This window comes from Miscanthus floridulus, chromosome 3 (genome assembly GCF_019320115.1).
Source record: "Miscanthus floridulus cultivar M001 chromosome 3, ASM1932011v1, whole genome shotgun sequence".
NCBI lineage: Eukaryota > Viridiplantae > Streptophyta > Magnoliopsida > Poales > Poaceae > Miscanthus > Miscanthus floridulus.
This window is the reverse complement of record NC_089582.1, coordinates 29,658,414-29,685,031: the sequence shown is the minus strand read 5'-3', so window position 1 is coordinate 29,685,031 and position 26,618 is coordinate 29,658,414. Positions and strand designations below refer to the sequence as shown.

Sequence of the window (26,618 nt, the reverse complement as noted above, 5' to 3'; positions counted from 1 at the left end):
ACATCGAATCTTTGGACGCATGCATGAAGCATTAAATATAAATAAAAAATAAAACTAATTACACAGTTTAGACGAAATCCACGAGACGAATCTTTTAAGCCTAATTAGACTATGATTGGACACTAATTGTCAAATAACAACGAAAATGCTACGGTGCTCATTTTGCAAAAAAAATTGCATCTAAACTGGGCCTGAACATGGAAGGAGGTGTGTTGATTCAGGGGCAGCGACTGAAAAAAGGCCCAAGGCCTGGAGAACTGAAGGCTTCTGCTAAACAGAAGGAAAAGCCTCTGTAGGACTGTTACCGAGACAGATAGAATTTATCATATCCAGTAAAAAAAAATGCTGTCAGAGCTGTAGGTTTGAACATTGCCCCTGTATGTATTACACTGCAAATCTTGAAACTGATGTTAAACTAACTTTTGGTTTTCACAAAACTGGAACCAGGCGTTTATATTATTGCAAAGAATGTATATAATGCAATCAACTACCATCATCTGTTACATAGTGCCACTTATTCTTCAGAAGCATACATGGAAACTTTTGTTAGAAACAAGCTATACCATGTAGACAACTAGGAAGATTTCAAGGATAATACCTCCAGTTCTTTAACCTTTAAATTTTACCAAACAAAGGGACATTGGCATTTGGCAAAATATGGGATACAATTTTTGTTCCTTCTTCAGCATAAAAACAATTGGCTAAGTTATTGTAAAACTGCAAGATAGAATAAGTAGAGAAATATTATATGAGGTATTTTCTCATTTCTTCACATGTACAGGACAGAAGAAAGAAAAATCCACAGTCCACTTAGAGTTGTAGAATATGATATGTAAAAACACTAGCTCCACTTAGACTGGTTGTCATAAGGAACAATTGACTATAGCTGAATCGAATACATTTATGATTCAGCTTCTGCTCCAAAGTCAATGCAAGTAACCAGCAGCAACAATCAATCACAGCGATTAGACAATCTTTGAGCTTAATGTGACAGAGCTCTCAGTTCCAACATTTCTGAGACATGACCTCTTCCACATATGGAAGATAAATGCAATTTCCAGCATAAATAAACATATACAGCATCGAGGAAACACAAATTCAGTCAGTAATTGCTCGCTAGTACTGGCTGAGAAAAAGGAAGCACATATAAAAGATGGACACATCAATCTGGAAACATAAAGGGTAGCGTTTCAAACTCATAACTGATAACTTGGATGTGTTGGGCAGCTCGAACTAGCTCAGGGCTTTATGCATTAACTAAATAACTAGCATATGTAATGCTAACCTGCATGCTGTATCTTGTAAACAGCTTTCTCACAGCATTACAAAAGGGATACATTAAAGCACAGATTTATCCAACTTTACACCACCTAATTCTAGTAGATTTCCACACACTGCTAGTTGCCCCCATACTTGGAAGATCAAGCCCTTGCTGAACATTCAGAGAAGTATCCCACAAGAAACCACCTCAGTCCTTGTTGGCAACAAAAAGAGACTCCATGAAACAGGGAACATACGGGGTAAAAATAAACCGACAGTCCCCTCCTAGACTGAGCAGAGCACGCAGTTCCTTACTATCCATGTCATAAGATACCAGTTTCTGGTTGGAACCCTGAACAAGGATTATCGAATTGTGATCTGGATGAATGGCCACAATATCAAACTCGTCGATTGGGCAACTCAGCAATCCAAATAATCGCGAAGTGCTCACATTGTGCTTCAGGATCCATTCTTGTGTATCATAGTCCTCAAGAACCCAAACTGACAGCTGCGTGAAGTGCATATGGGAGCAGTCGTGATTGCATATTCATACTGATGCAGTGCAGATGGCCTTGGGATTGACCAATAAAAGTAGCTTCCGCCGACGCATGCTTATCATGCCAGCCGATGATCCTACAAGTTTTCCCTTCCCCATCCACTGCAACTATCAGAAACTCATGTTTCCGAATACGGGAGACAACAAAATGCAGCAGACCATTGACCAAAGCCCTGCCGTACGTGAATTGGATTATGGCCTTACCCCACAATCCCCATTCACCGCCCTTTTCACCTCGCTTCCACTTGCTTGACCTGTCAGTCCATGCCCTGGTTTCAGACGAGTAAGAGTGCACCGTTTCCACCTCCACCACCGTCGTATTCTCCCAGATCTGGAACAAGTGGAAGTGCGAGGAGACAGCCGGGTCAAACATCAGAAAGGTGTGTGCAAATCTTTCTTCTCCATAATCGGCGTCATTATAGCCCTCCTCCAGTGGAGGCGGACGCGGACAAGAGGCAGAGCTGGCGGGCACAGTCACCAGTTCCTCGGTCGCAGGGTTGCACACGATGTACCCGAACCTGTCCTCCCGGCGGCACCCAAAGAGCAGGAGCCCATTGCAGGAATCCAAGAGGACCATACGCTCAACCCCAGGTAGCTTCGCCGTGAGGAAGGAGAAGGACGGGTCGACTGGAGGAGAAGATTCTCCCCTTCCCGACAGGCCGGTGAACTGCCCATAGCTGTGACGCCCGCCGGCGCTGCCGTGGAAGAAGCCTTCCAGGGTCTGGGGCAGCTTCATTGCGGTGGAGGGGGTCGGTGATGAGGTCGCACCAGGGTTTGGACACGCACGTGGACCGGTGGAGGTCCTTGACGGGCACGCGCGAGAGGATCTCCACCATCAGGTCGTCGTGGAGGCCCGCCACCGCCCTCCCCTTTGCGCAGTCCATACCGCCGGGAGCGGAGAAGGGACGCGCCGCGAGCTGCGAGTTGGGAAGGTGAGGTTAGGGATGGATGCGCACGAGAGACAGGGAGTGGGAAATGCGGTGAACACGGAACGTACCGGCTGCCGGAGAGGGTCGGCGTTGACGGCGGCAGTGCTAGCTGGCGGGGACCTTGCTCAGATGGGGGGATTAGTCTCGCCACTCGCAGTGACGGCAAGGGTCGGTGTCGCCGTGTGGCCTGTGGCCGTGTGTGAGCAGCAGGAGAGGGTCGGCGTCGACGGCGACGGCGCTAGCCGGCGGGGGCCTTACTCAGATTTGGGGATTTCTAAACCCTCGCAGCGGGGCCTGTGACCGTGTGTGAGAAGCAGGAGAGGATTTGGGAGGAAAGAAGCCTGGGCACACTTTCTAATAGCCCAGGATTTAAGGTGGGTTTTGTAAATGTGCCGGCATCCCAAAAATGTCAAAATCAAATAGAAGGTGCGGACATGAATGCATTTGCTTATTGAATTTCAGAAAAGAAATACGAAACGCATGTTTGCTCTTTTTTATTCTTTAACTTAACTTCATTCAACCCGGTACTGTGTACACTCAGTGACGAAGCCAGAAAAAAATATAGGAAGGGACTGAACAAAAGAATAGAGGTTTTTTTTATTTTCTCTTAATCTTAGCTACTTCTACTTAATACATATATGCATAATATTTTAAGAGAGAGCTTAGGGGGCTCCACGTGCTCAGAATCGGTAGGAGGCTAGAGCCCCCCCAAGCTCCACCAGCTGCCTCCTTCGCTGTGTACACTAGTGTGGCCAGAGGCCAGGCCAGGCTGTACAAGAATGAAAAGACTAAGGTCTCCTTTGAAATGCAAAAATGTTTTCTGAATCCTGTATTTTTTTTCTTGTAAACTTGAATTGTTATGTAAACTTTTTTTTCACGATTCATGTGAACAAGTTACAATCTTAGCAATGGTAGTAGATTTAGAATCAGTGAGAATGAGTTACAATCTTAACAATGGTAACAGATTTAGGATCAGTTCGACAAACACAGAAAACGGTTTAAAGTTTTCTTATAGTGTCATCTAAATATTAATGGGATATTATTTGTAACCTTCAGTGTCATGGATAATAAACTACAAAATTTAAGTATCATCCTAACCTAAGCTATATTAAACCGTCTAAATGGACTCCTGCAGTCTTCAAAATGATTTTGCTTGGATGGTATGGTGACATAAACAAGCATGCCTATGTGGTATCTCCACGTGACCGCGTCATAAATAATCACCCAACATTATCCTGCCACCAAGAAAAAGAAAGTTAAACCTTGTCCTCCCTCTTCTCCCACCTCTCGCCTCGATTCTTCCTCTATCGGATTTGCTAAGTATTCCAGGGACGAAGCCACGTTTGCTTTCCCTAGTGCACTGTGCACCATGGTAAAAATGGAAGTTTACTAACATCTACCTCAAATTTTTCATATATTTCCCTTCAAATGTATACATTCCTTTATGTGTTGATAGTGTGTACCAGGGTCGGTTTTGAGCTGGCTTCGCCCCTGAGTATTCCATGTCGTCGAGACGTCGACTGGGATACAAAACTTTGGTCGACAACGTAACAGATACTGGAATATTAGGCATATCAGACACATGCTGGCCGAATCCTATTCCTAGCTGGTAATTCACGCCCAGAAGGCCAGAACCTGTCACCTTATCTCCAAACGAACTAGCCCTTTCTAATAATCATGTTTTCATATTGTCATCTGCTGAAATATTAGCTTAACTACGAGTAAGATATTATACGACGGCCAAAAGATACAGGAATAATTACTTACCTGCCAGTCTTGGATCATCATTCCCTAATAGCTAGAAGGCAGCGGGGGGAGGTCCTGGTAGGTCTGAACCTCAAGAGAACATGCAAATGGAAGAGAACATGCCTAATGTATTCTGATTTTTTAAGTATTCGTGTTTCATAAATGATGTAATTTTGTAATATTCGTATAGTACATATGCGATGTTTCATAATGTATTTTGAGTTCTTCATGTAGTATCAATGTGATGTTCCACTGCCATGATGTATTTGAACTTTTTCACACGGTACCCATGAGATATCTACGGTGTATTTTAGATTGTTCGTGTATTACCCATGTGATGTTCGGTGGTTTATGTTCTCCTTTTAATACTAATGACACATATTGCAAAATATTATTCTTCTAAGCATTTAATTTTATTTTCTTAAATCTGGACTGTTATCTAGAATCTAGAACATTTTTTTTCTTCTAAACACGGAGCATTGTTTTTTCTTGCATCGTAAAAAAAACTTCTATTGAGGATCGGTTAATCCGATTATCTCCCTTCAGCATTACTCACAAAATAATATTTCTTTGAGCATGTTTCAATTCGAAATTTCCCAACAATCTTGACATGTATCATTGCACGCCATATCTCTTCCACTGAAATCTCCAAATCTTATTTACAAGGCATGCCAAGAAAAGTCTAAGTCTCTTTGTCGATACTGGCTAAACAATTGCTCATGGCTTAGTTATCAAAAAAATTGCTCATGGTTCAACTATGATAGTTGTCACATCCTCCATCCTGCATTGGTGATATCTAATATCCGGGACCAGGGAGTGAGTTGGGTGCCTTCATATCCAAAAGGGATCCATATGGCTAAAATGGGATACATGAATTCAGTAAGAGATGTTTCGATTGTATACAAAGCTTAGCAATGCTTCAGACAGAGGTGTAAAAGTACATGCTTGATGACACATTTACAATGTCAACATACGTTTCAGTTCCAAGGTGCACCATACTTCATGTTCTTAAGTTCCTCCAGCTGCAAAATGTGATACACAACCAATCAATGCCAGTTTCATTTATGTTGAAATCATATTCAAAATTTGCTTGGGATTCACAACAAAATTGTGAAACCATAACTGAAATACAGTCCAGATGAATGCCATCTTGTGCTCAGAACATACAAGTTCTCTTCTTGTTTTTTTTTTCTGGAAGCATAGAACTTTGCTGAGTCTAACATGCTAACTGTCATATGAGGAAACAACACAAAAAAATTAACTAGAACTTAGAAATCCACAGGATAAACTGGTTCAGAAATACCATCTAGCTTAATATATCAACTCCTTGCCACACATTCTACTTACCTTTCAGTCTAACTAACATTTTTATGCATAAAAGCAGGACAGAAGATGACAAGAATGACGACTTGAGGAGAGAAACATGGCCTTACAGGGCAAATTATTTTTGCCAGATCATAGTGTGACGAAAATGGGAGTTTTTTTAATGTATATTGGTATTTCTACATCCAAACACATCCAGTTGGGTACAGCTGAACATTATGCAGACTAGTGGAATTCAGAACATTACCAGCACTTAAGTTCAAGACAGAATTATTGCAATGCAAGAGTTTCAACATGAAATAAGTAGAATTACTTCAAACAAGCAGTAAGCATAACAACTAACACTTCTTAAATCATACTTGACATTTCTGTGGAGATCTATATGCGCGTACAAAAAAATGGTGAAAGTTGTAACACCAAATGCTACTGAACATTAAGTATGCCATGTAAACAGACAGAGTAGTGTACATTGCCAACACAGTAACATTGTGTACCTGTCTGCATGTTTCCTTGTGGGTTTCTAAAAGCTTATCATACTTCAATTGCAAATCCAACTTCTCTGCCTTGAGCTTTTCATAGTCAGAAATCGATGGGCCACCCAGCTTCTGCTGGACAAATCTAAGGGTATACAAGCATGTTAGAAGCTACAGGAAAAATGCTTAGGATCACTGAACCAAGATTGCCATTTCATGAACGAAATAAGCAAAAGGAAATCTCAGCCACTAGTGGATATACATGAGTCAACTTACTCGACTGCAGATGAAGGCTTATCGTTCTCCTCATACAACGCAACAAGAACTGCACGACGAGATGAAGATATAGCTAACGAGTTACATATACATAACTCTAGTGGTTTACAGGGGCACACAGCGGATGGAACACAAACCTTTCGTGAGGGTATCAAGCACGCCACTGGATTCAAGATACTTCCTGAACGCTTCTTTCTTGGCTTCCCTATCCTGTAATTAAAGTCACAATGACAACCATCATGTTAGGAGGCGAATGCAGCACAAAGCAGAGTCATGGGTTAGGTTGGCCTTTATTTATTACAGCCTACATGCTCACAACACAAATGCGGAAAATGGAAGCCATCTGTCCTCTCAATGGTTAGGAGTACTTATTTGCAGTGAAAAGGAAAGCTTTGCTTATCCCGGGCCTAAAACTCAAGAGGAAATGAAACCACTACAGTCTAGTAGAGGAAATCAAGCCGCAAGCTGAACAATTGACAGCAGCGACCAACTAATTGTTCCACATTGGCTCGCGCTCTCCCGTGACCTGGCCCCCTGGGGGCGGTTTCCTGACCTGCTGGCCCGCTGCACCTGGCACTAGCGCACCTCTGCGTGAGCGTGACTGCTTCAGCCGTCAGGTTGCAGGCTTGCACTTGCAGCACTGCATCAACAAGCGTGGGAACTCTAAGGGAACATTCGGCCCCCCTATTTGGGTCCGTCCCTGCGACCTGCATCCAAGAACGGCAGCAAATGCAGGAGGGAGTAGAGGAGGGGAGGGGGGACTGGATTCAGAGGCCGGGAAAGAGGACGGTACCATGTCGAGGGCAGATCTTGGAGACTGGAGAGGCGCGAGCGAGAAGTTGTAGTTTGCGTGATGCGTCGAGGTCGGCGGAGGAAGGAGGTGGAAATGGCGAGAGCTTGACGACGAAGTGTCGGCCGGATCTGTACTGCCGCGAAGCCGAGTAGTAGTTGATGCTGGTGGTGGGTACTGGTACAGACTACAGAGGTCTTTGCGTAAAGCGGTTCTACCGTGGACCCGCTCGTGTCCTCGATACCTCCTACTCTCTCCATAAAATAAATAAAAAAAAGTAATTTTAGATTTGAGCCTAGACACGCTTATATTTTTTTCTAGACCGAGAAAACATATTAAAAGTTTATTAATATTTGTGATCATTTTCAGACAATGCTTATTTTCACTCAGATAGCAAAACAGTTATTTAAGACCCGTTTGGACGTTGCAGTTTTCTACTAGCACTGTAGATCTGAGAGCATCTCCAAACACTTACTTAATTCAACTCCCAAACACGTTTTCAGCATGTTCGTTTGCATGTGGCTTGTCGTAAACGATCGTAAATTTTCAGTCGGAACAATATTTTTCTCTCACCCAAACCAACCAGCAGTACTTCTTTATGAACTAACAACGATACGAACTAGCTAACGAACAGGCTATTTGTTAGTAAAACATGAAAAATCGGGCCTCTAACAGTATATCTTACTCTTGGTAAATCCCTCGTATGAGTCCTCGTATATTCGAATCGTTCGGCTCTTTATGTCAGATGATTTTTCATTTTTTATTTTTGTCCCCGCAGTGTTTCGGGGTTTTTCTTTGCTGCCTCTAGCTGGCCATGCCCAGCTGGCTGGAGAGGGGTTGTGGCCAGGGGAGGCGGCCGCCGACTAGGTAATCGCTGAGAGTGAGTTAGAAAGGTTATTTTAGATATAATTGTTGAGAATAATAAATGATTTGGCAGGTACTTTTTTTCTAAAAAAAATTGTTGGAGATGTTTTTTACCAAAATATTTAGAAACTAGAGTTTTTTCTGTTTTTTTTTAACTTGACCCATGGAGAAGGCCTTTCCTGAGATATTTCATTGAGAAGATCTCAACCATACGGAAGAAAAGGTGACGAATTAATCTGGCTATTAATCATAGCAGAATCCGTTGCTTCGATTGACATATATGTCTCGTCCTGTTCGCTTGACTTATAAGCCGTATTTTTTCAGCCAACGAACAATATTTTTCTCTCACAACAAATCAGCCAACAGTACTTTGAGTCATGACTTATCGGCCAAGCGAACAAGCCACTATATGCATGTTCTCTTCTCTGTTTTAGAAAAATCATGATGTGTGAGTGTTTGACTACTAATAATTTGCTTTGGCTAGTCACTACCAAACAGAGCTTGTGGTCCGATTCGTACTGTGGTTGATTTCGAAAGTTATTGTTTCCTATAGATGTACTTTTAGATTTATTTTTCATTCAGTTTACTATTTATATCTCTGTTTCAAAAAAAACGTTTTTTTTTGTTCTGTTTCGTAACCAAGCTGCAATGCGACTTCCACGTAACAGAACAGGAAAGAGGAACGTGATTCAGTACAACACATGCTTGAATTCAAACTGTTTTGTCAAATAGACTGCTAGCCTGCCGGGTGTATATATTGCAAAGCTTTTAGAAAGATAAGCATAAAAAAGGTAGTGGTGCTCCCTCCATTCCAAAAAAAAAAACAATATAAATCTCACCTTTTAGGAGTCAATCAATCGACCAAATATATATACAAAACTAACATTTATGATATGCAAGTATCATTAGATTAATTAATCATAAAATATATTTCATAACCAACCTATTTGGATATACAAATATTGATACTATTTTCTATAAATCTAGACAAATTTAATACTAATTGGCTACTCAAAAACGAGATTTATATTTTTTACAGAGGAGGAAAAATAACATAATTGTGCAAACTTAATTTGCCATATGGAATGGGCCGGGCCGGGCAGACCATAGACAATGTCTTATCTTAGTAAAACTATACCGCAAAAGCCTGAGGAGTGAGGATATACATAAACCATTGCACGACTGCACTTCCAGTCGTCCAAACCCGAGAAAAACAAACGATGCCAGTTTGAAAATCGGGTTCCTCCACCCATCTTGGCAAATGAAATGGGACACTACTCAGGTAGAGCTCTAAAGCGGGAAAGCAGCTCTTCCACTCGATCCTCCAGTCGTTTTGGGTGGCAGAAGAAATCTGAGAACACCTGCCTTTCCTGCTGCGCGTTGCGTGAAGGCTGTTTCAACATCTGCAGAACATTCGTAAATATAGCTAGCAACTTTAAGCCAACTCAGGGAAAGACGTGAAGTGTTCTGAACCCAAGATTGTAACAAAGAGTGGAAAAGTCAAATGCCCAAATGTTAAGAGTACCTCGGCCTTTTCGTCCTTAGCTAGTGTCACTTCACTAACGGAAGTAGAGACTTGCTGGCTGACCAAATCAAGGTCTTCAAGTGATTGTGCCAATGGCTGCAGTAGAAAAAAAAATTGTGAAGTCCACTCGTGACAGCATATATGAAATAAAAAGAGGACAGAGTACCCATGGTGTAAGCTTTGGTTGCTCATCAGAAAGGGGCACAGCGAGAATTTGCTCCAGTGTTTGGATAATCCTGCATCTGCCAGAAGGAAAAAAGTATGGGATGATCAGACCAAGGGGCTAACATATTATTCGAGCAGTAGGGGTTTGTTAATGTCAAGTTCAGCTGTGACACATTTGTCGTCTTGAAACTGGGGGGAATCGCAAGGCACAATGAGCTAGGGACAACTCACAGTTCATCAGTGCATCTTCCTCGCTCACGTGGAAGAACATTTTCAGCCTCATGCTGAAGGTACTGGAGCTCATCTTGCAGCTCTGTTATCTGCTCGATCAAACCATATGATGAAACATATTCTGGTGACATTGCATGGGAACCTACAAAAAGTTAAAAAGATGAATGGATTATTCCAGCTTGATAGTTAAAAAGAAACATCCCAACTAGTGGTGGATATAGGAATTGTAAACAGAGCCAGCTTACTAGAGTGACTGTTAAGGATATCCCTCACAGCATGAAGATAAGAATCGCTGTCGTCAACTGATCCCTCTTCAAACATTTCAGATGCTGCTTGATCAATTAAATGATACCGGCCCTATATATCCATGATGTAGATACTCTATTTTGTAAGAACACAAGTGAAAAATGATAAGCAGCTAAATAATATGCTGAACTTAACGGATAAAACTCAGCAACAATACCAGGCGGCCATCAACAGCTGAGAAGTAGCCCTGTAATTCCAATTCTACAGCTTTCAGAAATGAGTAGGCACTCGATATTTTTATCTGTTCTTCAAGCTGGCAGGTTATCTTCAGAAACAGGTGAGCAGCAAGTTGATTGACCAGATGATTGATGAACTGCAAGAAATAAAGAGTGTCTACATGACCACTTATTGGGTAAAAAGATGTGTTACTACAAACAATTGTCAAACTCATAAGGTACCTTCTTCTGATGACTTATGTAGCATTCCTGGCGCAGAAGCTTTAAATTGTGATCTCCTAGAAGGTCATGAAATCATAGTTATAACATGCCATACTATTCACTCGAGAATGCAAAAAGAAAAGGTTTATATATTTATAGTGTCATGAAGATCACACCTTCCAAAATATTTGCACCTGAAAGCTGAGCAAGGTCTGCACACAGGCCTGTAACAGTCTGAATAAAGGGCAACACATAAAGATAAGGAAGTTAATAGTGCAAAGAAACAATGATTAATACAGACATTAACTTTGTACACCACCAGAAAACAATTGGAACTCACCCAGGTAAAGTACAGTAGGACAGCTACATGGATGATAAAGTCGCCAGAAATTGACTCAGAAAAAGATAAACTATGAACAACAGAGCATCGAGTAACTATATCGCAAAACAATGTATTGGAGTCGAGGATGAAGAACAGTAGAACACAACATTCAAAACATGAAAATGATTTTGAACAAGTATGTGATTGTTAGTTTCATTTTTTTGGAAAACCTTTCGCTTCACTACTGTGTGTTCATTCAATTCAGCTAAAACAGGAATGAGCTCTTGATAGAATGAGTTATATGGCTAGGAGATTGTTGAAAAATCTTTGAGTGCATGACACTTCGACAGGCAAAAAAATTAAACCAAGGTTTCAAGTAATGTAACCTAGCAACTCCACATCATCCATTGAGATCATAGAGAAACCTTTCTTAGGGTGCTCATGTTCTATCAATGAAAAAAATTTCTTGTAACAAAATTACCTCAGATAAGTATTTTTGCACATGATGGGAAAGATCTTTAAGCTCTTCCGCAAGTTCGGCGTTTTTCCTCCTGAGTATGAAACAAGTGAAACCACAAATCAGACATATTAGTGATAAGAGAAATGCCAGTGGACCACTTGTTCATGTTCAAATTCAAAGAAACCAATAAGAATAATGTCATGCTGCTGCACTATAGTTAAACTTTCAAAAGCAACTAATCATGCTCCACTAGCTGTCAATCTGGCATTAAGCATATCCTGCATACCTTAGAGAATGGCTATCCTGATGAATATATGACTGTTGGGATGCCAACTGAGTTCTCAGAACTGATAATATAGCCTCTTCTTTAGCATGTTCCACTTGTGCTTCTATGTACTGTCTCTTACTTTTAGCAAATCTGTCAACAAATGAGCAGCATCAGAATAGCAATCCCTCTCAGAAGAAAAGAGACACGACATTACTTAGATGATAACAATAAAGTATATGCATATAAAAGATAAAAACTGTACATCTTAAAAGATCAACAAGAAAAAATCCAGATTCTGAGGTAATGTCATGAAAAAAATCAAGTATTTTTTTATTGTGGCATAGTTTATTTGTGAGTTTTCCAGTGAAGTGATGAAACTAGTAGCGACAGGGTTAACTGGGATGGTTGATTATATAGAATATAGGGGAGGCCAGAAATAGATGGCACCCTACCAGTAGCCAAACTAATCTATAAAAGACTCCACACTACACAGAGATGTTTGAGGTTAATGTCAAGCTGAAGAAAACAAACTAATAAGCTGAATCAATGCGAAAGTTCCTTCCAAAACTCAACTAAATACCGCTTGTTCCCTGTAAAAGATGAAGTTAATTAAACTTTAAATTGATTTCCTATCAACACCATCTGCCAAAACTAAGATTCATCAAAATTTATCCTTTGGCGGAAGCAGGCCCTGGCAGTAATACTACGCAAATTTTCTGATGGTAAAAAAATTAAGACATTTCAAAAGAAAAATGAAGGTGCAATGATCTGTAGTAATCCAAAAATTTCCACACTGACAGACCAAAAAGTACTTACATGGAGTTAATTCGGCTCAGTTCGACAACAAAATGGTGGGAGTTTACTGAATCTCCTGCGCAGAAGGGAGGATAAATTGCTTAATGGTCTAATACCACTTTGGCATAAATTGTTAAACCACATGTGAAAGAACATAGGAATATGAATTACTAGGCATGATTTCATGTTGAAGATCAAATCCAAGACTAAATGTAACTGAGATGCATACAGTATGACTGCTAAGGAAATCTACAGAGTGCAGTATGCAAAAAGGATTCACCAATAGAAGACATGAAGCAAAAAACGAGACACATCAATAACTTCAGCTGCTCCTGCTGGCAAAATAAAGACTGAGAGTATGTCTGGAGCTAGACTCACCTCTTAACTTGTCATCTTGAACAACAAGTTGGAGTGGTCCCTACCATACCGCCAAGAAAAGTTTGGTCAGCAAGCAGGTGGAAAAATTATTCAAACTAAAAACAAATTTGTCCTCGATAATTTAGTTTACTCTAGATACAATACCAGTAATTTGTTTATAAGGTGATAATCTATTGTAGTTTCCCATTATACTTATTTCTTATTCGCATAAACTATAGTAGTGCAGGAAACTATTGCAGAATGACAAATATATGCTCTGCCTCTCCTTTGGTTCTTTTTTCTTTACTTAATGGAATGATACACAGTTCTCTTGCGTCGTTCGAGAGAAACAACAATATATAATATAAAATGACAATATAATATTCACAATAGACTATTTAGTAAAAATGTGATTGTCTTTAAAAAAATAATTACTTGAAAAATTTGAACTTGGAATTCATTTTAATAGCAATCAAAATATGGGCTGGAGCACATAGTTGTTCCAGCTTCAATAGCTTCACATATGCACCAGATCATGTAGATCGGTATCCATTGTATGTGTATGGTCAAATAGGATTTTCTTTTAATCGTAAATTCAAGTTTCTAAACATAAATCCAGTTAATATAGGAATGGCGAGATCACGAAAGAAAAAATACCTTCTCAAACTTCTTAGAGAACCATTTGTTTAGTTCCTTGGTACAAGCCAGGACACTGCTCACATAAGGCTGGAAGTCACAGTATGATAGGTAGACCCCGATATCTGCAAGGACAAAAAAAATGCTGTGCATTCAAAAGATTGACAAGAATTTAAACAATCAGCCAGTATACACTTATATCTGACAAGCTGCGCACTAGACAATGACCGCAAGCATGTATATACAAGTCAAAATGGAAGTACCAGGTGATTAATGCATGTCAGCAAATGCAATCAGATGAAATTATTTGCATTGTACATGTTAAGAGAAAGAAGAATACCAGCTTCTGAGTGATAGTAAGACAACTCCTGCGAGGTTGCAGTAAGTTTTCCAAGTATTGCATTCATCTATCAGAGAGTTCTAAAAAAGTCAGAACAGAGAGCAAGGTCTTCTCTTGTTAATTGCTAGAATGAATTCTATAGGAAAGAACAGAACATGTCAGAAAGAATCATAAACTTTGGTTCATCTAGTTAGGAACTGACATAAAACATCAAAAGAAAACAACACAAAATGGATAAATAACATGTGGACCAAACAGTCCAATAAACCCTGTTATTTGTCAGCACCTATCAAGATAGCCTGTTTTTTAGTGGATAGAAATAGTCCTCAGCCCTCATAAAATCGCAAAATACTATCTAGTAGCCTAGGAATGTGACATGGATAATCAACACAGATTGCAATGTTTCCATGATTATAGAGCAGGCAATGGATGACAGGTTCTAAGCCAGATATGATTACTGTGGTATAATATGGAACAGAGATCCCAGTAACATCTAATGAAATTAGGTACGGTTTGGGCAGCATAGTAGTGTGGTTTTACTTATTTTGGACAAAAGCCAAGGAACATTACCTCTAAACTTCTCTTAGCAAATATCTCATCTAAGCCAGTAAGTTGTCCATTAGCTCTAATATTAGCAGATGAGCGGGACTTCTTTCCCTGGTTAATGGTGGTAGCTTGTGCTGTAAGTATATCAAGCTTCCACTCCAGAGAAGCAAGCTGCTTTTCCAAATCAGAAACTTCAGCTCTAAGAGCAAGCTTTGACTCACTAGAAGAATAAAGAAAATCATCCATAAATGGAGAGATCAAAACAAACTGCTAACAAGATAAAATCTTCCAACATAGCAACCCTTGTCACACTATTACTATATGACCCACTAAATTGTCTGGTATCCAAGCCAGGTCAGACTCGTAATGTTTTTTTTTTTTTTTTTTGTTGGTGGGGGGGGGGAGGTCAGACTCGTAACGTTAGTCAAATACTCAACTGTTGCCTAAGTTAGGAACTTAGACAGCAAGTTCTTATAAGAAAAGCTGTATTTGGATATATTTGCAAATTGCAAGGGTCGTAAGGAAAGTGCAGCTCTAAGAAGCAGGGACATAATGGTAGCTCGTCAATTCCTCTAACGAACGAGACAGCCTACCGGATGTCTTCAAGACTTTCTTCCGTCAAGAATTTGTATTCCTGATTCTCCCCAATGTCTGAGAAAGCCGAAATACGATCGAAAGCAAAATCCAAGTCTTCCCCCTGAAAATGGCAACCAAATCAGGAGCAGGTATGTCTCGCTTTATAGAGCTAACAGTTTGAGTTAACTGAAAAGCAATGCACGGGCTTCTGAATCTACTATCTACAATGGTTTTAATGGATCTCGCTACTCATAACATATAATTCACAATGCAAGTGCCTTATGAAATAACCCAAAAAAATGAAACCAAAATACCCATACCTCCAATAACTTCCCTTCCATTTCAAGCTGCTCGTACCTGCAGTTCATGCAACAGTTGCAACTGGTATTAGCCTGAGAGCCATTACAGACTCAACAATGGACGATTCAATAGCAAAATGATGTTTTCGTTTAATACTTTCACGCGCAACTTTGGTCACTATAAGTTATGCCAGCACATTCTGATAGATCCGTATTAGCTTAATCATGCACGGTTATCAAAGCATGCGTATGCAAAGTGTGTGAGCCTTCTCATGCAAGCCCGTCACTTCCCCAAGTTTCACATCATACTCCCTCCAAGCATTTTTGCAACGTAACCACTAATTTGTCAAGATAATTTCGATCAATTCAAAATTCTAAACCAAAGCCCAGCCACGCCCTAATACCTCCCGCATCGCACATTCGAAATCTGGAAGCCCCGTCTCCGCCAATTCAGTCCCCAGGGCCCAGACTAATTTCGCAACCAAAAAAAGAAAAAATGCCCCCGCGCAACGCGCATTCAACTGCGATCATATCATATCATGGAATTAACGAAGGCGCGAGGGTTTCGGCGGGGATCGGTGCGTACAGATCGAGGTCGGTGGCGGAGAGGACATTGCCGGGGCGGAGGCGGGCGCAGACCCACGCGAGCATCCGGCGGGAGTCCTCCCCCTGGAGAAACGCCCACTCGAAGCTTTCCGCGTCGAGGGGGTCGTCGCCGTCGAACCCCGCGGCGGCCAGGGCGTCGCGGAGCTGCTTCGCGCTCATCGCCGGCGCGGCGGCGTGGGGGTCGAGTGGGGACGCGAGGGGGAAATGGAGGGGTCGGATGGAAGTTTACAAAGGGGTGGGAGAGGGCTTGGCTGGCTGGTGGCGGGGCCCTGGTGCGGGGGGTTGACCGTTGACGAGATACGTTTCCACGGACTGGTTAGGCGGTTTCCCGATGACACATGGACCCTACACTGATATGATCGTGGACCAATCAAAAAAAAATTTTTTGGCTAATGTCCGTGTTTCTCGATGAATGACCCTATGAGGAGCAATTTTAGCTTTTTATTAAGACCAGTATAAGTAGATAGTTTTTATGACGGTGTTTCTAAGACAATAAAACTTGGATGAAACGCCAACTCTTAATTTTTTTTCTCTCTTCTTAAATACACTGCCATATCATAAAAAAAAAGGTCTATGTGGCAACTTATTTAATGTAAATGAAACTCACGTGAAAGTCACACTGAGACTGGCCTAAGTACGGAAATTAAATTGGGTGGACCCTATGTGCACCCAATTTCTGTGCACCCCCACGATGGACGATCGACACGTGGAAGAACAGAATATCACACGGGCACCAGGCAACATGAATGGAGGCTAAATTTAGAAAGCCAATGACAACATACAGAGACTCAAGGTGTTGTAAATTTTGCTAGACGTATGATTTAGTTACATATAAACGTGTCAACCATCCACCATAGGGTGCATAGAAATTGGGTGCACCTAGAGTCTACCCAATTTAATTCTCACAATGCGACGACCGACGAGCTAGCTGCCTCATAACTACTCTTTGGGGAATTCCTTATGTGTCATTAAAAAAGATCGTAATACCTTGTGTGTCCCTGAAAAAGTTCAACGGTCTTCAGCGTCACTGCTCCAACTTTTTTGTGCCCTCTATGCCACTGCCGTCAGTTTGGGCTATAATGCCGTCAAACTGCAGGTGTGAAAAGTCGAAAATACCCTTAAGTCTAAATATATCATTATTTTTTTTGAGCATCTTAACGACTTCAAATGAAAAAACTCAAAACTAAAAAAATTGTAGATCTCGTCGAGATTTATAATTTTCATATAAAAATTATTTTCATTTAATTTCGCAAAAAAAGATATGATTTTTCTAAGATATATTAATCATATCAAATCATATTTTTTTGCGGAATTAAATGAAGATAATTTTTATATGAAAATTATAGATCTCAACGAGATCTACAACTTTCTAGTTTTGAGTTTTTTCATTCGAAGTTGTTAAGATGCTCAAAAAAAATTAATGACATATTTAGACTTAAGGGTATTTTCGACTTTTCATACCTGCAGTTTGACGGCGTTAGAGCCCAAACTGACGGCAGTGGCATGGAGGGCACAAAAAAGTTGGAACAGTGACGCTGAAAACCACTGAACTTTTTCAAAAACACACACGGTATTGCGATCTTTTTTAACGGCACCCAAGTAATTCCCCCCTGCTCTTTTTACCGTCCGGGTCCTTGCCTCCTTGCTTCTGGCACAGTTCATTTTTCTTTTTTCCTTTTCTTTTTTTCTCCTTTTCCGTTTCCCTTTTTTTCCCCTTTTCATTACTTGCGTCTGGCACTGTTCAGTTAGCCTTTTCCCAAGTTCGGTTACTGTCCACCTTTTATTTTTATTTTTGTTTTTGGTTTCTCCTTTTTCTTTTTCTTTTTCTCCTCCAGGCTTCGGCCGCTGTTTGGTACTGTTCAACCTTTTTCGTTCCTGCCTCTACGCGCGCGCAGCGGAGCGCGCGAATCTGCCTAGTGATCGACAACGCCTCTGAAAGTCTGAAACGCTCGGTGCCTCCTCAAGCACTTCGCAGAGGGAGAGAGGTAGCCTAAACGCAAAGTTCTTGTTGCTATATCTGAGCCCATGATAATAGCCTGCTTTCTATACATTATTCTTTGCAGGTGGCCAAGTTCGTGTCACGTTCGTGTAGTTTTGTACACTGCGTATGCACACGGTGTCTGGTGGGTGTATCAGTGTATGGGCGAGTGTGCAGCAGAGATGGAGGGACGTTCTCGTTCTGCCTTAAAACTTCACCTGGGGAAGTTTTGTATTGTCAGTCAGTGCGTATTGATCGTTGATCGACTCAACGACAGGCAGACAACAGAGCAAGCAACACCCAAGTGCAAGGTGTGTGACGACTGACTGTTGTTTTCTTGGAACCGACAAGGAATTGGGCCGGGTGTTGGTAGGTTGGTATAGGTGTAGTGAGCAACCAAATGCCCTTTCTCTTTATGCCAAAGTTGAAAAACGAGGATGATGTCATGATGAACACATTTGTCGACGGAGTCCAACTCACAGTTTCTTCAGCTCCGCAGCAATATCCATGTCCAGCTTAAAGCGTCACTGACAGTACTGGTTATAACGGGAAAGAGGAGTCAATAGATGTTTAGCTTTAAAAAAACAGAAAAAGAAAAGAAAATGCATCTTCAGTTCAGGCAAAAAAGAAATAAAGTTCTCAATTTTGAAGAGGTGCTTGCGTGGGTTGGTACATTGCTTGCAAAAAAAAAAACTCTAGCCATATCTTGACTACTGACTAGTACAATCCACCAGAGACTTACAATTCCAGTTTCCAAACATCACCGGAGAAAAAAAGATTCCAGTTTCCAAACATCACCGGAGAAAAAAGTTTCCATGCCACTATGGCAATGCACGTGGATTATATTGACTTAAATCAAGGAGCCATAAAATCAGAAGCAAATAAGGTGCTTCAAATTTACAACTGAATGAAATGTCAAACCGCACTACCACAGCATCATTAGGAAACAAGGACTGAATAACCAAGAGTGCATGATAGCATCATGCCTAACTTTGCTTGTTAACCTTCTTGACAGTGGCTTTCTGCTGTCCTTGAGTTATCTGTAACTATTTCTTCCGTTCATCTTTACTTGCTCGTTGATATGCTTTCACTGGGTTGCTTTGATTAGTTCCAGGAACCTAGAGCAAGATCACTTTTACTGAAAAATAACTCGTGTTGTAAGCTGCATTGTAGACTTGCTTTCCCAAATGGATGAACTGACTGACCCCTGCTGTCGTAAGCTTTGAACAAAAGTATCACATTGAACAGTAGCAAGAAGCAGACACTTTAGTCTACACATGTCTTAAAATCAGATGACTTCATCATAAGAACAGTAACAAGATGCTATGGTTTCAAAAGATCAACAAGAAAATTAAACAACTAGACATTATGTAGTTATATATGGTAAGCTGTGCGCTAGACAATAACTCCACTTGCATGTAAATACAAGTCAAAATGGAAGCATCAGGTGACAATGTCTCTCCATGTAGGCAAATGCAACCAGATAAAATTATTTGCATTTTTACATGTTAAGGGGAACATGAACACCAGCTTCTGTAACACAACTCCTAGGTGGTTGCAGGAAGCTTTCCAATAACTGCATTCATAGAGAGCAAAGTATACTCTTGTTAAGTGTTAGGATGAATTCCTGTCAGAAAGAAGCATAAACTTCAGTTCAACTAGTTACCGATTGACATAAAACAACATCAAAAGAAAATAACACAAAATGGACGAATAACCTGTGGACGAAGAAGTACAGTAATGTTATTTGCCAGAAGGCAGCACCTATCAAGATAGTCTTTTCTTTTGTAAAATAGTAACAGTGTCCCTCAGAAAAGTGCTAAATACTAGCTAATGACCTAGCCAGGCTACATGGTTAATCACCAAAGACTACAATGGATAACAGGTTCTGAACCAGATATAAGTACCATGGTGTATACTAAAATGGAACATAGATCCCAGTAAAATAAAGAACAGCAGTGTAGTAGTATAGTCTATTTGTTTTGGACAAAGGCAAGGTACCTTACCTCCAAACTTCTCTTAGCAAATTTCTCATCTAAGCCAGTAAGCTGTCCATTAGCTCTAGTATGAGCAGATTAGTGGGGCTTCTTTCCCTGGGTAATGGTGGTAGCTTTGTGCTGTAGGTGCATCAAACTTCCACTCCAGAGAAGCAAGCTGCTTTTCCAAATCAGAAACTTCAGCTCTAAGAGCAAGTTTTGAGTCGTAAAACTAAAGAAAATCATCCATAAATGGAGAGATCAAAACAAACTATTATAACAGGATAAGCATCCGCTCTAACATTGAGCGAACCTTGTCGCATTACACTGTATGATCCAATAAACTGTCTGTTATCCAAGTCAGGTCAGACTCGTAATGTTTGAGAACTTTTTTTTAGGAGACAGACTCGCAATAGTCAAATACTCAAATGATGCCTTAGTTAGAATCTTAGAATCTTAAGCAACAAGTCAGGGTAGATCATTAAAAAAGAAAGTGACCAAACCAGAGTAGAACAACTGAACAAATTCCTATATTATTAAAAAAAGGGGAAATGTTATCTGCTATTTTTGCAAGGGTTGCAAGGTAAGTGCAGCTCTAATAAAAGCAGGGGACAGAATACTAGCTCGTCAGTTCCTGTAAGGAATGAGACGGCCTACCTGATGTTTTTGACACTTTCCAGCAGGAAAATATACCCCTGATTCTCCCCATTGTCTGAGAAGGCTGAAATACTTTCAAAAGCAAAATCCAAGTCACCTCCTGAAAATGGCACTCAAATTAGGAGCACATGCCTGTCACTTTAATACAATAACAATTTTGAGCTAAACAAAAGCAATACACAGGCGTCGGTGTCTACAATGGTTTAACAGAGCCTGCTACTCATTAAATATAATTCACAATGCAAGTTTCTTATGAATAACTCAAAAAATGGAACCAAATATTTCATACCTCCAATAACTTCCCTTCCAATTCAAGCTGTTCATACAACAAGTTGCGATCAGTATTAGCCTGAGAGCCATGACAAACTAAACGATGGCAATTCAATAGTGGAAGGATGTTTTTCATTAAAATTTGCGCACGCAACTCTGCTCATCAAAGTCATGTCATCATGTTGTATTGTTGTAGCAGTTAGTATGCTTCAGTTGTCTTGCCTTAAGCCCTTAACTAGCTCTTGGAACCTGTTGAATTTGATTTTGAAAATTTGAAGACTGCCATTATAATTTTACTAAATTGGAGATATGCCATCCTGTCCCACATGTCATTGACTCGTGTGAGCCCCACATGTCAGTGAGATACCAATGGCATGTCTCTAACTTTGCAAAATTATAATGGCACTGCTCAAATTGAATTAATAATAACTTGTGCTGTAAGCATCCTTGTAGACATGCTTTCTCAAATGTATGAACTGACTCCTGCTGGTGTAACAACTTCTAACGCACATTGAAACAGTGACAAGAGGCGTACACTTGGTATACACATGTTTTAAAATCAGCTTACTTCATCATAAGACTAAGGAACTTCAACTCCTCAAGAGTACAAAGACGAAAAACAGTTTCTTCAGCAAACAAATGAAGGCTACTGTTCTAACAAAAATAAAGGCTAAGGATACAGATGATAGACCCTTATTGCAAGGAATCCCCTCATACATGTACTTCACAAAATATCAAGCTTGAAACAACCAAACACTAAAATTTACTAAGACAAGACCTATAGATACATACTAGTGGGTATATAAGAAACCATAATGCGTCCTAGTTAAGATTAAGAACCTGTTTTCCTCTTTCCTCATCTTCAGGCTGAGTTGGCAGTCCTTCCAATCTAAAATAACACTCACGAAATTATATTTTCCGTGACAGTGTCAGTCTTAGCTGCCTTGCTCAACATTTCTCTGAACAGAGTTAATACATCATCTATCCGGCCGTCCTCACAGTAGCTATCAATCAAAGTCTTACAGGTAGCAACATCAGGTTTCAAGCCAATAGAGAGCATGCCATCAAGTAAAGTATTAAAGATAACAACATCAGGTTTCAAACCAATCGAGAGCATATCATCAAGGAGCTTCATCACTTTGTCCAGTTTACCGGCCAAGAAATATCCATGAACCATTGAAAGCTCTAGTTTGGTTTTGGTGAATTGATGAAACCCTAAGTGCTAACCTAGTTTATCAAGGTGATTATGAAATAGGTAGCACTACTCCAAGTGATGAAGCAATGGTGAAGATCATGATGATGGTGATGGCATGGTGATGATCAAATGCTTGGACTTAGAAAAAAAGAAAGAGAAAAACAAAAAGCTCAAGGCAAAGATGAAACTTGATAGGAGCTTTTTTTGTTTTGGTGATCGAGACACTTAGTGAGTGTGATCACATTTAGGATCGATAGCCGTACTATTAAGAGAGGTGAAACTCGTATCAAAATACGGTTATCAAAGTGCCACTAGATGTTCTAACTCATTGCATATGCATTTAGGATCTAGTGGAAAGCTAACACCCTTGAAAATGTTTGTAAAAATATGCTAACACACGTGAACAAGGAGATACACTTGGTGGTTGGCACATTTGAGCAAGGGTGGAGAAGTTGGTGAATTGAAGGAGGTGTTTTTCACTGTCAAACACTGACCGGACACTGAGTTCGAAGTGACTGGACTCAGGGTTCCAGCGTCCGGTCAATTATAAAAAGAAGGTGGTGCTCTCGGGCTCGATTTGCCCTATGACCGGACTCAAAGAAGAAAAGTGACCGGACTCTGGCTGAACACTGTTCAGCGTCCGGTCCTGCTGACATGGCGGTGCGCAGAGAAGAGGATGAGTGACCGGACGCTGGGCGAGTACGATCAGGCGTGACCGGACGCGTCCGGTCACAATTTTACCTCTCTAGGAGCTCTCTGGAAACGATCAAACTCTGACACGTGGTGCGTCCGGTCAATTGAACAGGAGCGTCCGGTTGATGGTCAGTGAGCGCGCGCGAGTGAACCATTGCGCGCCAACGGATAGTTTCAAACCAGCGACGGAGGGAACGATGGGGCTGGAGGGGCTCGAGCCCCACCCCCCCTATCGATCCCGGGCACGTGGAGCCCCCCCTAAGCAATCCCTTAAAATTTTATACATATATGTATTAGGTAGGAGGGGCTAAGGTTAAGAGAAGATAAAAAAGCCTCTATTCTTTGTTGGGCCGAAAGGGGAAATAGCTCAGCTGGTTAGAACTTAGAAGCCCAAGCCGAATTGATGAAAATGAAAGGAAACCCACGGACCGACGCCACCACCCCAGCGCCTCCCCATGGACCGACGCCACCACCCCAGAACCTGCGCCTCCCCGCGGACAGCGCCGCCGCCCCCAACAACCTGTGCCTCCCGCAAGACCGCTCCGCCGCCCCCATGACCGACGCTGCCGCTCCACGCTTTAGATCCGAGCGAGCGCGGGTCATGGCGTCCGAGGATGCACGACGCGGCTTGACGCGGCACGGCCCGAGGTCCTGAGTCCTGAATCAGCGACTCCCGAGACCCGGAGGCGGCAGCCTGCTTCTACGCGGCTCCTCGGCGGCTCCAGCACGCCGCACGCCCAGGCCCAGCACGCCGCAGCGAGGGCCGAGGGGTGCGGGGCGGCGGGCAGCAGCAACACAGCGTCTAGCGGCTGTGAGCAGGCTGTAGGCGCCAGGCGGCACAGTCCGCATCAGCGCCGTGGTGGGGAGCAGCGGCCAGGTGAGGAGCAGCCGAGCAGCGTCGGAGCAGGTGATTTTTTAATTATGAAATTAAGTCTGTGACTGTGATTGAACGATGGAATGTTTGATTCTTGATGGATTTTAATTTTCAAATTTTCAGTATGTCGTCGAAAAGAACTCTGTGCAATTACTTTTCAAGTTCTAGTGGTAGTGGTCCATCAACTAATGAGAGCACAACTCAACCAAAGAAACCTAGAGCAGAGTTTAGTCAATCGAACATGATTGCAGACCCTGGAAATCGCAAACCAATTGATGATTATGAACCTGAAATTAGAGACCAAGTAAAGAGAGCATATGCTTTGAGTGGTCCAACCCAACCTCGTGAATTTCAATTTCCTAGTAAATGAATTGGTGGTCAATGGAGATCATTTCAAAAGACTTGGTTTGATGAATTTGATTGGCTAGAATATAGTGAGTCCAAGGATACAATTTTTTTGCTTATATTGTTATCTCTTCTTTAATTCGGGAAAGCCTAAAAATTTTGGGAGTTCTGTCTTTGCACATCAAGGTTATGTGAATTGGAAAAAAGCTAAGGATACTTTGAGTAAGCACAGTGCTTGCAAGACTCATGTAGAGGCTAGGTTGAAGTTTGATGACTTTATGAACCAAAGGACAAGTGTGGGTCGAAAATTAGTTGAGGTAAGCACGGAGGAAGAAAAACGATATGAGATTCGTTTGACATCTTCTTTAGATGTTGCAAAATTTCTCATATCACAAGGGCAACCTTTTCGTGGAGATGATGAGAGTTCTACTTCCCTCAACAAGAGTACATTCAGAGAGATGGTTGATTGGTATAAAGATAAGGTTGATATTGTGAAGGACGCATATGACAAAGGTTCTAAAAATTGCCAAATGTTATCTCCTGATATACAAAAGGACCTTGTAAAAGCTTGTGCAGAGGAAGTCACAGCTGTCATTATGAATGAGATTCAAGGTAGAAAATTCTTGGTGCTTATTGATGAGTCTCGAGATGTATCAATAAAAGAGCAAATGGCAGTGATTCTAAGGTTAGTACTTTACAATTGCAATTTTGTGCATATATTTTTTATAATTATTTCTATAATTATACTAACACAAACAAATGTGGCGTGCAGGTTTGTCAATGATGAAGGGAAAGTGGTGGAGAGATTTCTTGGACTTCAGCATGTTCAGAGTTGTACAGCTATTGCATTGAAAGAAACTTTGGTTAGTATGCTTTCAAGTCACAATTTGTCTATCTCTATGCTCCGTGGGCAAAGGTATGATGGAGCTTCTAATATGAGAGGTGAATTTAATGGGGTGCAAAAATTAATTCATGATGAAAATCCTTATGTTTTCTATGTGCATTGTTTTGCCCATCAATTGTAACTAGTGGTTGTTACCGTTTCGACTTCTAGTGTAGACATTGCAGATTTCTTTAACTATATTCCTTTAATAATCAACAATGTGGGTGCAAGTTGCATGAGAAAAGATGCCTTGCTTACAAAGCATCATGATGTGTTGCTAGAAAAAATTAAGAATTGTGAGATTATGACTGGAAGAGGTTTAAATCAAGAAAGCAGCCTAGCTAGGCCTGGAGATACTAGATGGGGTTCACATCTTAAAACTTTGCTTCGCATTTTGATCATGTGGGAGGCTATCATAGATGTCCTTGAGATAGTGAAGAAAGATTCTATTAAACCAACATGTAATGGTGGAGCTTTAGGTTTAATTGAAAAAATAGAGAGCTTTGATTTTGTGGTCATCCTGCATTTGATGATAGAATTATTGAGCATGACAGATATTTTGTCACATGCTTTGCAAAGGAAGGATCAAGACATAGTTGAAGCAATCCATTTGATCACGGATGTGAAAGATAGCTTGCAGGATATGAGGGAAAATGGATGGGAGCCATTATTCAAAAAAAAAGTGAAAACATTCTGTGAGATGAATGAGATTGAAGTGCCAGATATGGGTAAGGAAATAAATGTTAGAGGGACATCTAGACGAAGAAAGCAAAAGGTAACAAACATGCATTACTATCATGTTGAGATTTTTCTTGTCGCCATTGATGCCATCTTGACTGAGTTGAATCATCGGTTCTGTGAAATTAGTTTAGAGTTATTAGTATGTATGGCTGCTTTTAACCCAAGGAACTCCTTCTCTAATTTTGATATGGACAAACTTGTGAGGCTTGCTGAAATTTATGCTGAGGATTTTGACATTGGTGAACTTGCTGTTTTGCCAAATCAACTTAGACAGTTTGTGAACCGTGCTAGAAGAACTCTAGAATTTCTTGGATGCACTGAACTTAGAAAAGTTGCTAAAATTATGGTGAAGACTAAAATGCACGAATCTTATAAATTAGTTTATCATCTCATTGAGCTAACCTTGATACTAGCGGTGACAATGGCTTCAGTTGAGAGGATATTTTCAGCCATGTCTATTATAAAGATAGATTTGCGTAGTAAAATGGGTGATGACTGGCTCAATGACTTGATGATATGCTATAATGAGAAGGAGATATTTAGAAAGATTGATAATGAAAAGATCAAAAAGCGGTTTCAAGAGATGAAAAAGCGTCGCATGTTATTGCCTAAAAAATTAGTGGTATGCTCTATTCTCTTCTAAATTCATAATTTGGAGGTCCATATATGTTTGACTAATCAATTATGTCTATTTGTGTAGATTGCTACTTCGGATGAATAATGTGTGTCAACGTCAAGCGCTGTCTATTAGTTTCGTAATTTGGCCTTTCGGTATGAATGAACTGCTTCCTTTATTTTTCATGATGTATTTTGTGAATTTCATCGTTAACCAATGTTTTTAATATAAGACTACTTCTGGCTATCATATTTGTCTATTGTGAGGGGTCATAGTAGAGCTAAGTCGTTGTAGCACTTTTGTTCAGCCCCTCCTAATTTTTTTCCTAGCTTCGTCCCTATTTCAAACGGCTAGGACACATGGC

The 26,618-nt window shown here is 40.8% G+C and overlaps 3 protein-coding genes and 1 pseudogene across 4 annotated transcripts; 1 reads left to right on the top strand and 3 right to left on the bottom strand.

Annotated features, from left to right (window-relative positions):
- Window positions 1-1,168: 1,168 nt before the first annotated feature.
- On the bottom strand, window positions 1,169-3,038 carry LOC136545345 (F-box protein At2g23160-like; annotated as a pseudogene).
- A 2,027-nt stretch (window positions 3,039-5,065) lies between these two features.
- LOC136545344 (uncharacterized) lies at window positions 5,066-7,534 on the bottom strand. 2 transcript variants are annotated; one of them, XM_066537371.1, is made up of 6 exons: window positions 7,357-7,534; window positions 6,701-6,773; window positions 6,564-6,612; window positions 6,309-6,432; window positions 5,466-5,513; window positions 5,066-5,347 (listed from the first exon to the last, which is right to left on the bottom strand). In XM_066537371.1, the coding sequence occupies exons 1-5, from the start codon at window positions 7,357-7,359 to the stop codon at window positions 5,469-5,471; spliced, it is 294 nt and encodes a 97-aa protein (XP_066393468.1). In that variant the 5' UTR covers window positions 7,360-7,534; the 3' UTR covers window positions 5,066-5,347; window positions 5,466-5,468. The 2 variants fall into 2 exon arrangements, with proteins under 2 accessions (XP_066393468.1, XP_066393467.1); XM_066537370.1 differs by having other exon boundaries at window positions 5,345-5,513.
- Window positions 7,535-9,178: 1,644 nt separating this feature from the next.
- LOC136545343 (AUGMIN subunit 3-like) lies at window positions 9,179-16,226 on the bottom strand. Its single transcript, XM_066537368.1, has 18 exons — window positions 16,007-16,226; window positions 15,442-15,478; window positions 15,139-15,242; window positions 14,570-14,765; window positions 14,000-14,066; window positions 13,681-13,784; window positions 13,045-13,084; window positions 12,688-12,742; window positions 11,890-12,021; window positions 11,625-11,694; window positions 10,998-11,055; window positions 10,843-10,898; window positions 10,602-10,757; window positions 10,384-10,495; window positions 10,139-10,280; window positions 9,909-9,984; window positions 9,743-9,838; window positions 9,179-9,620 (listed from the first exon to the last, which is right to left on the bottom strand). The coding sequence occupies exons 1-18, from the start codon at window positions 16,183-16,185 to the stop codon at window positions 9,492-9,494; spliced, it is 1,809 nt and encodes a 602-aa protein (XP_066393465.1). The 5' UTR covers window positions 16,186-16,226; the 3' UTR covers window positions 9,179-9,491.
- An 8,246-nt stretch (window positions 16,227-24,472) lies between these two features.
- On the top strand, window positions 24,473-26,359 carry LOC136543418 (uncharacterized). The gene is made up of 4 exons (XM_066535873.1): window positions 24,473-24,699; window positions 24,787-24,930; window positions 25,069-26,260; window positions 26,339-26,359. Exons 1-4 carry the CDS (start codon window positions 24,473-24,475, stop codon window positions 26,357-26,359), a joined length of 1,584 nt encoding a protein of 527 aa, XP_066391970.1.
- The last annotated feature ends 259 nt before the right edge of the window (window positions 26,360-26,618 follow it).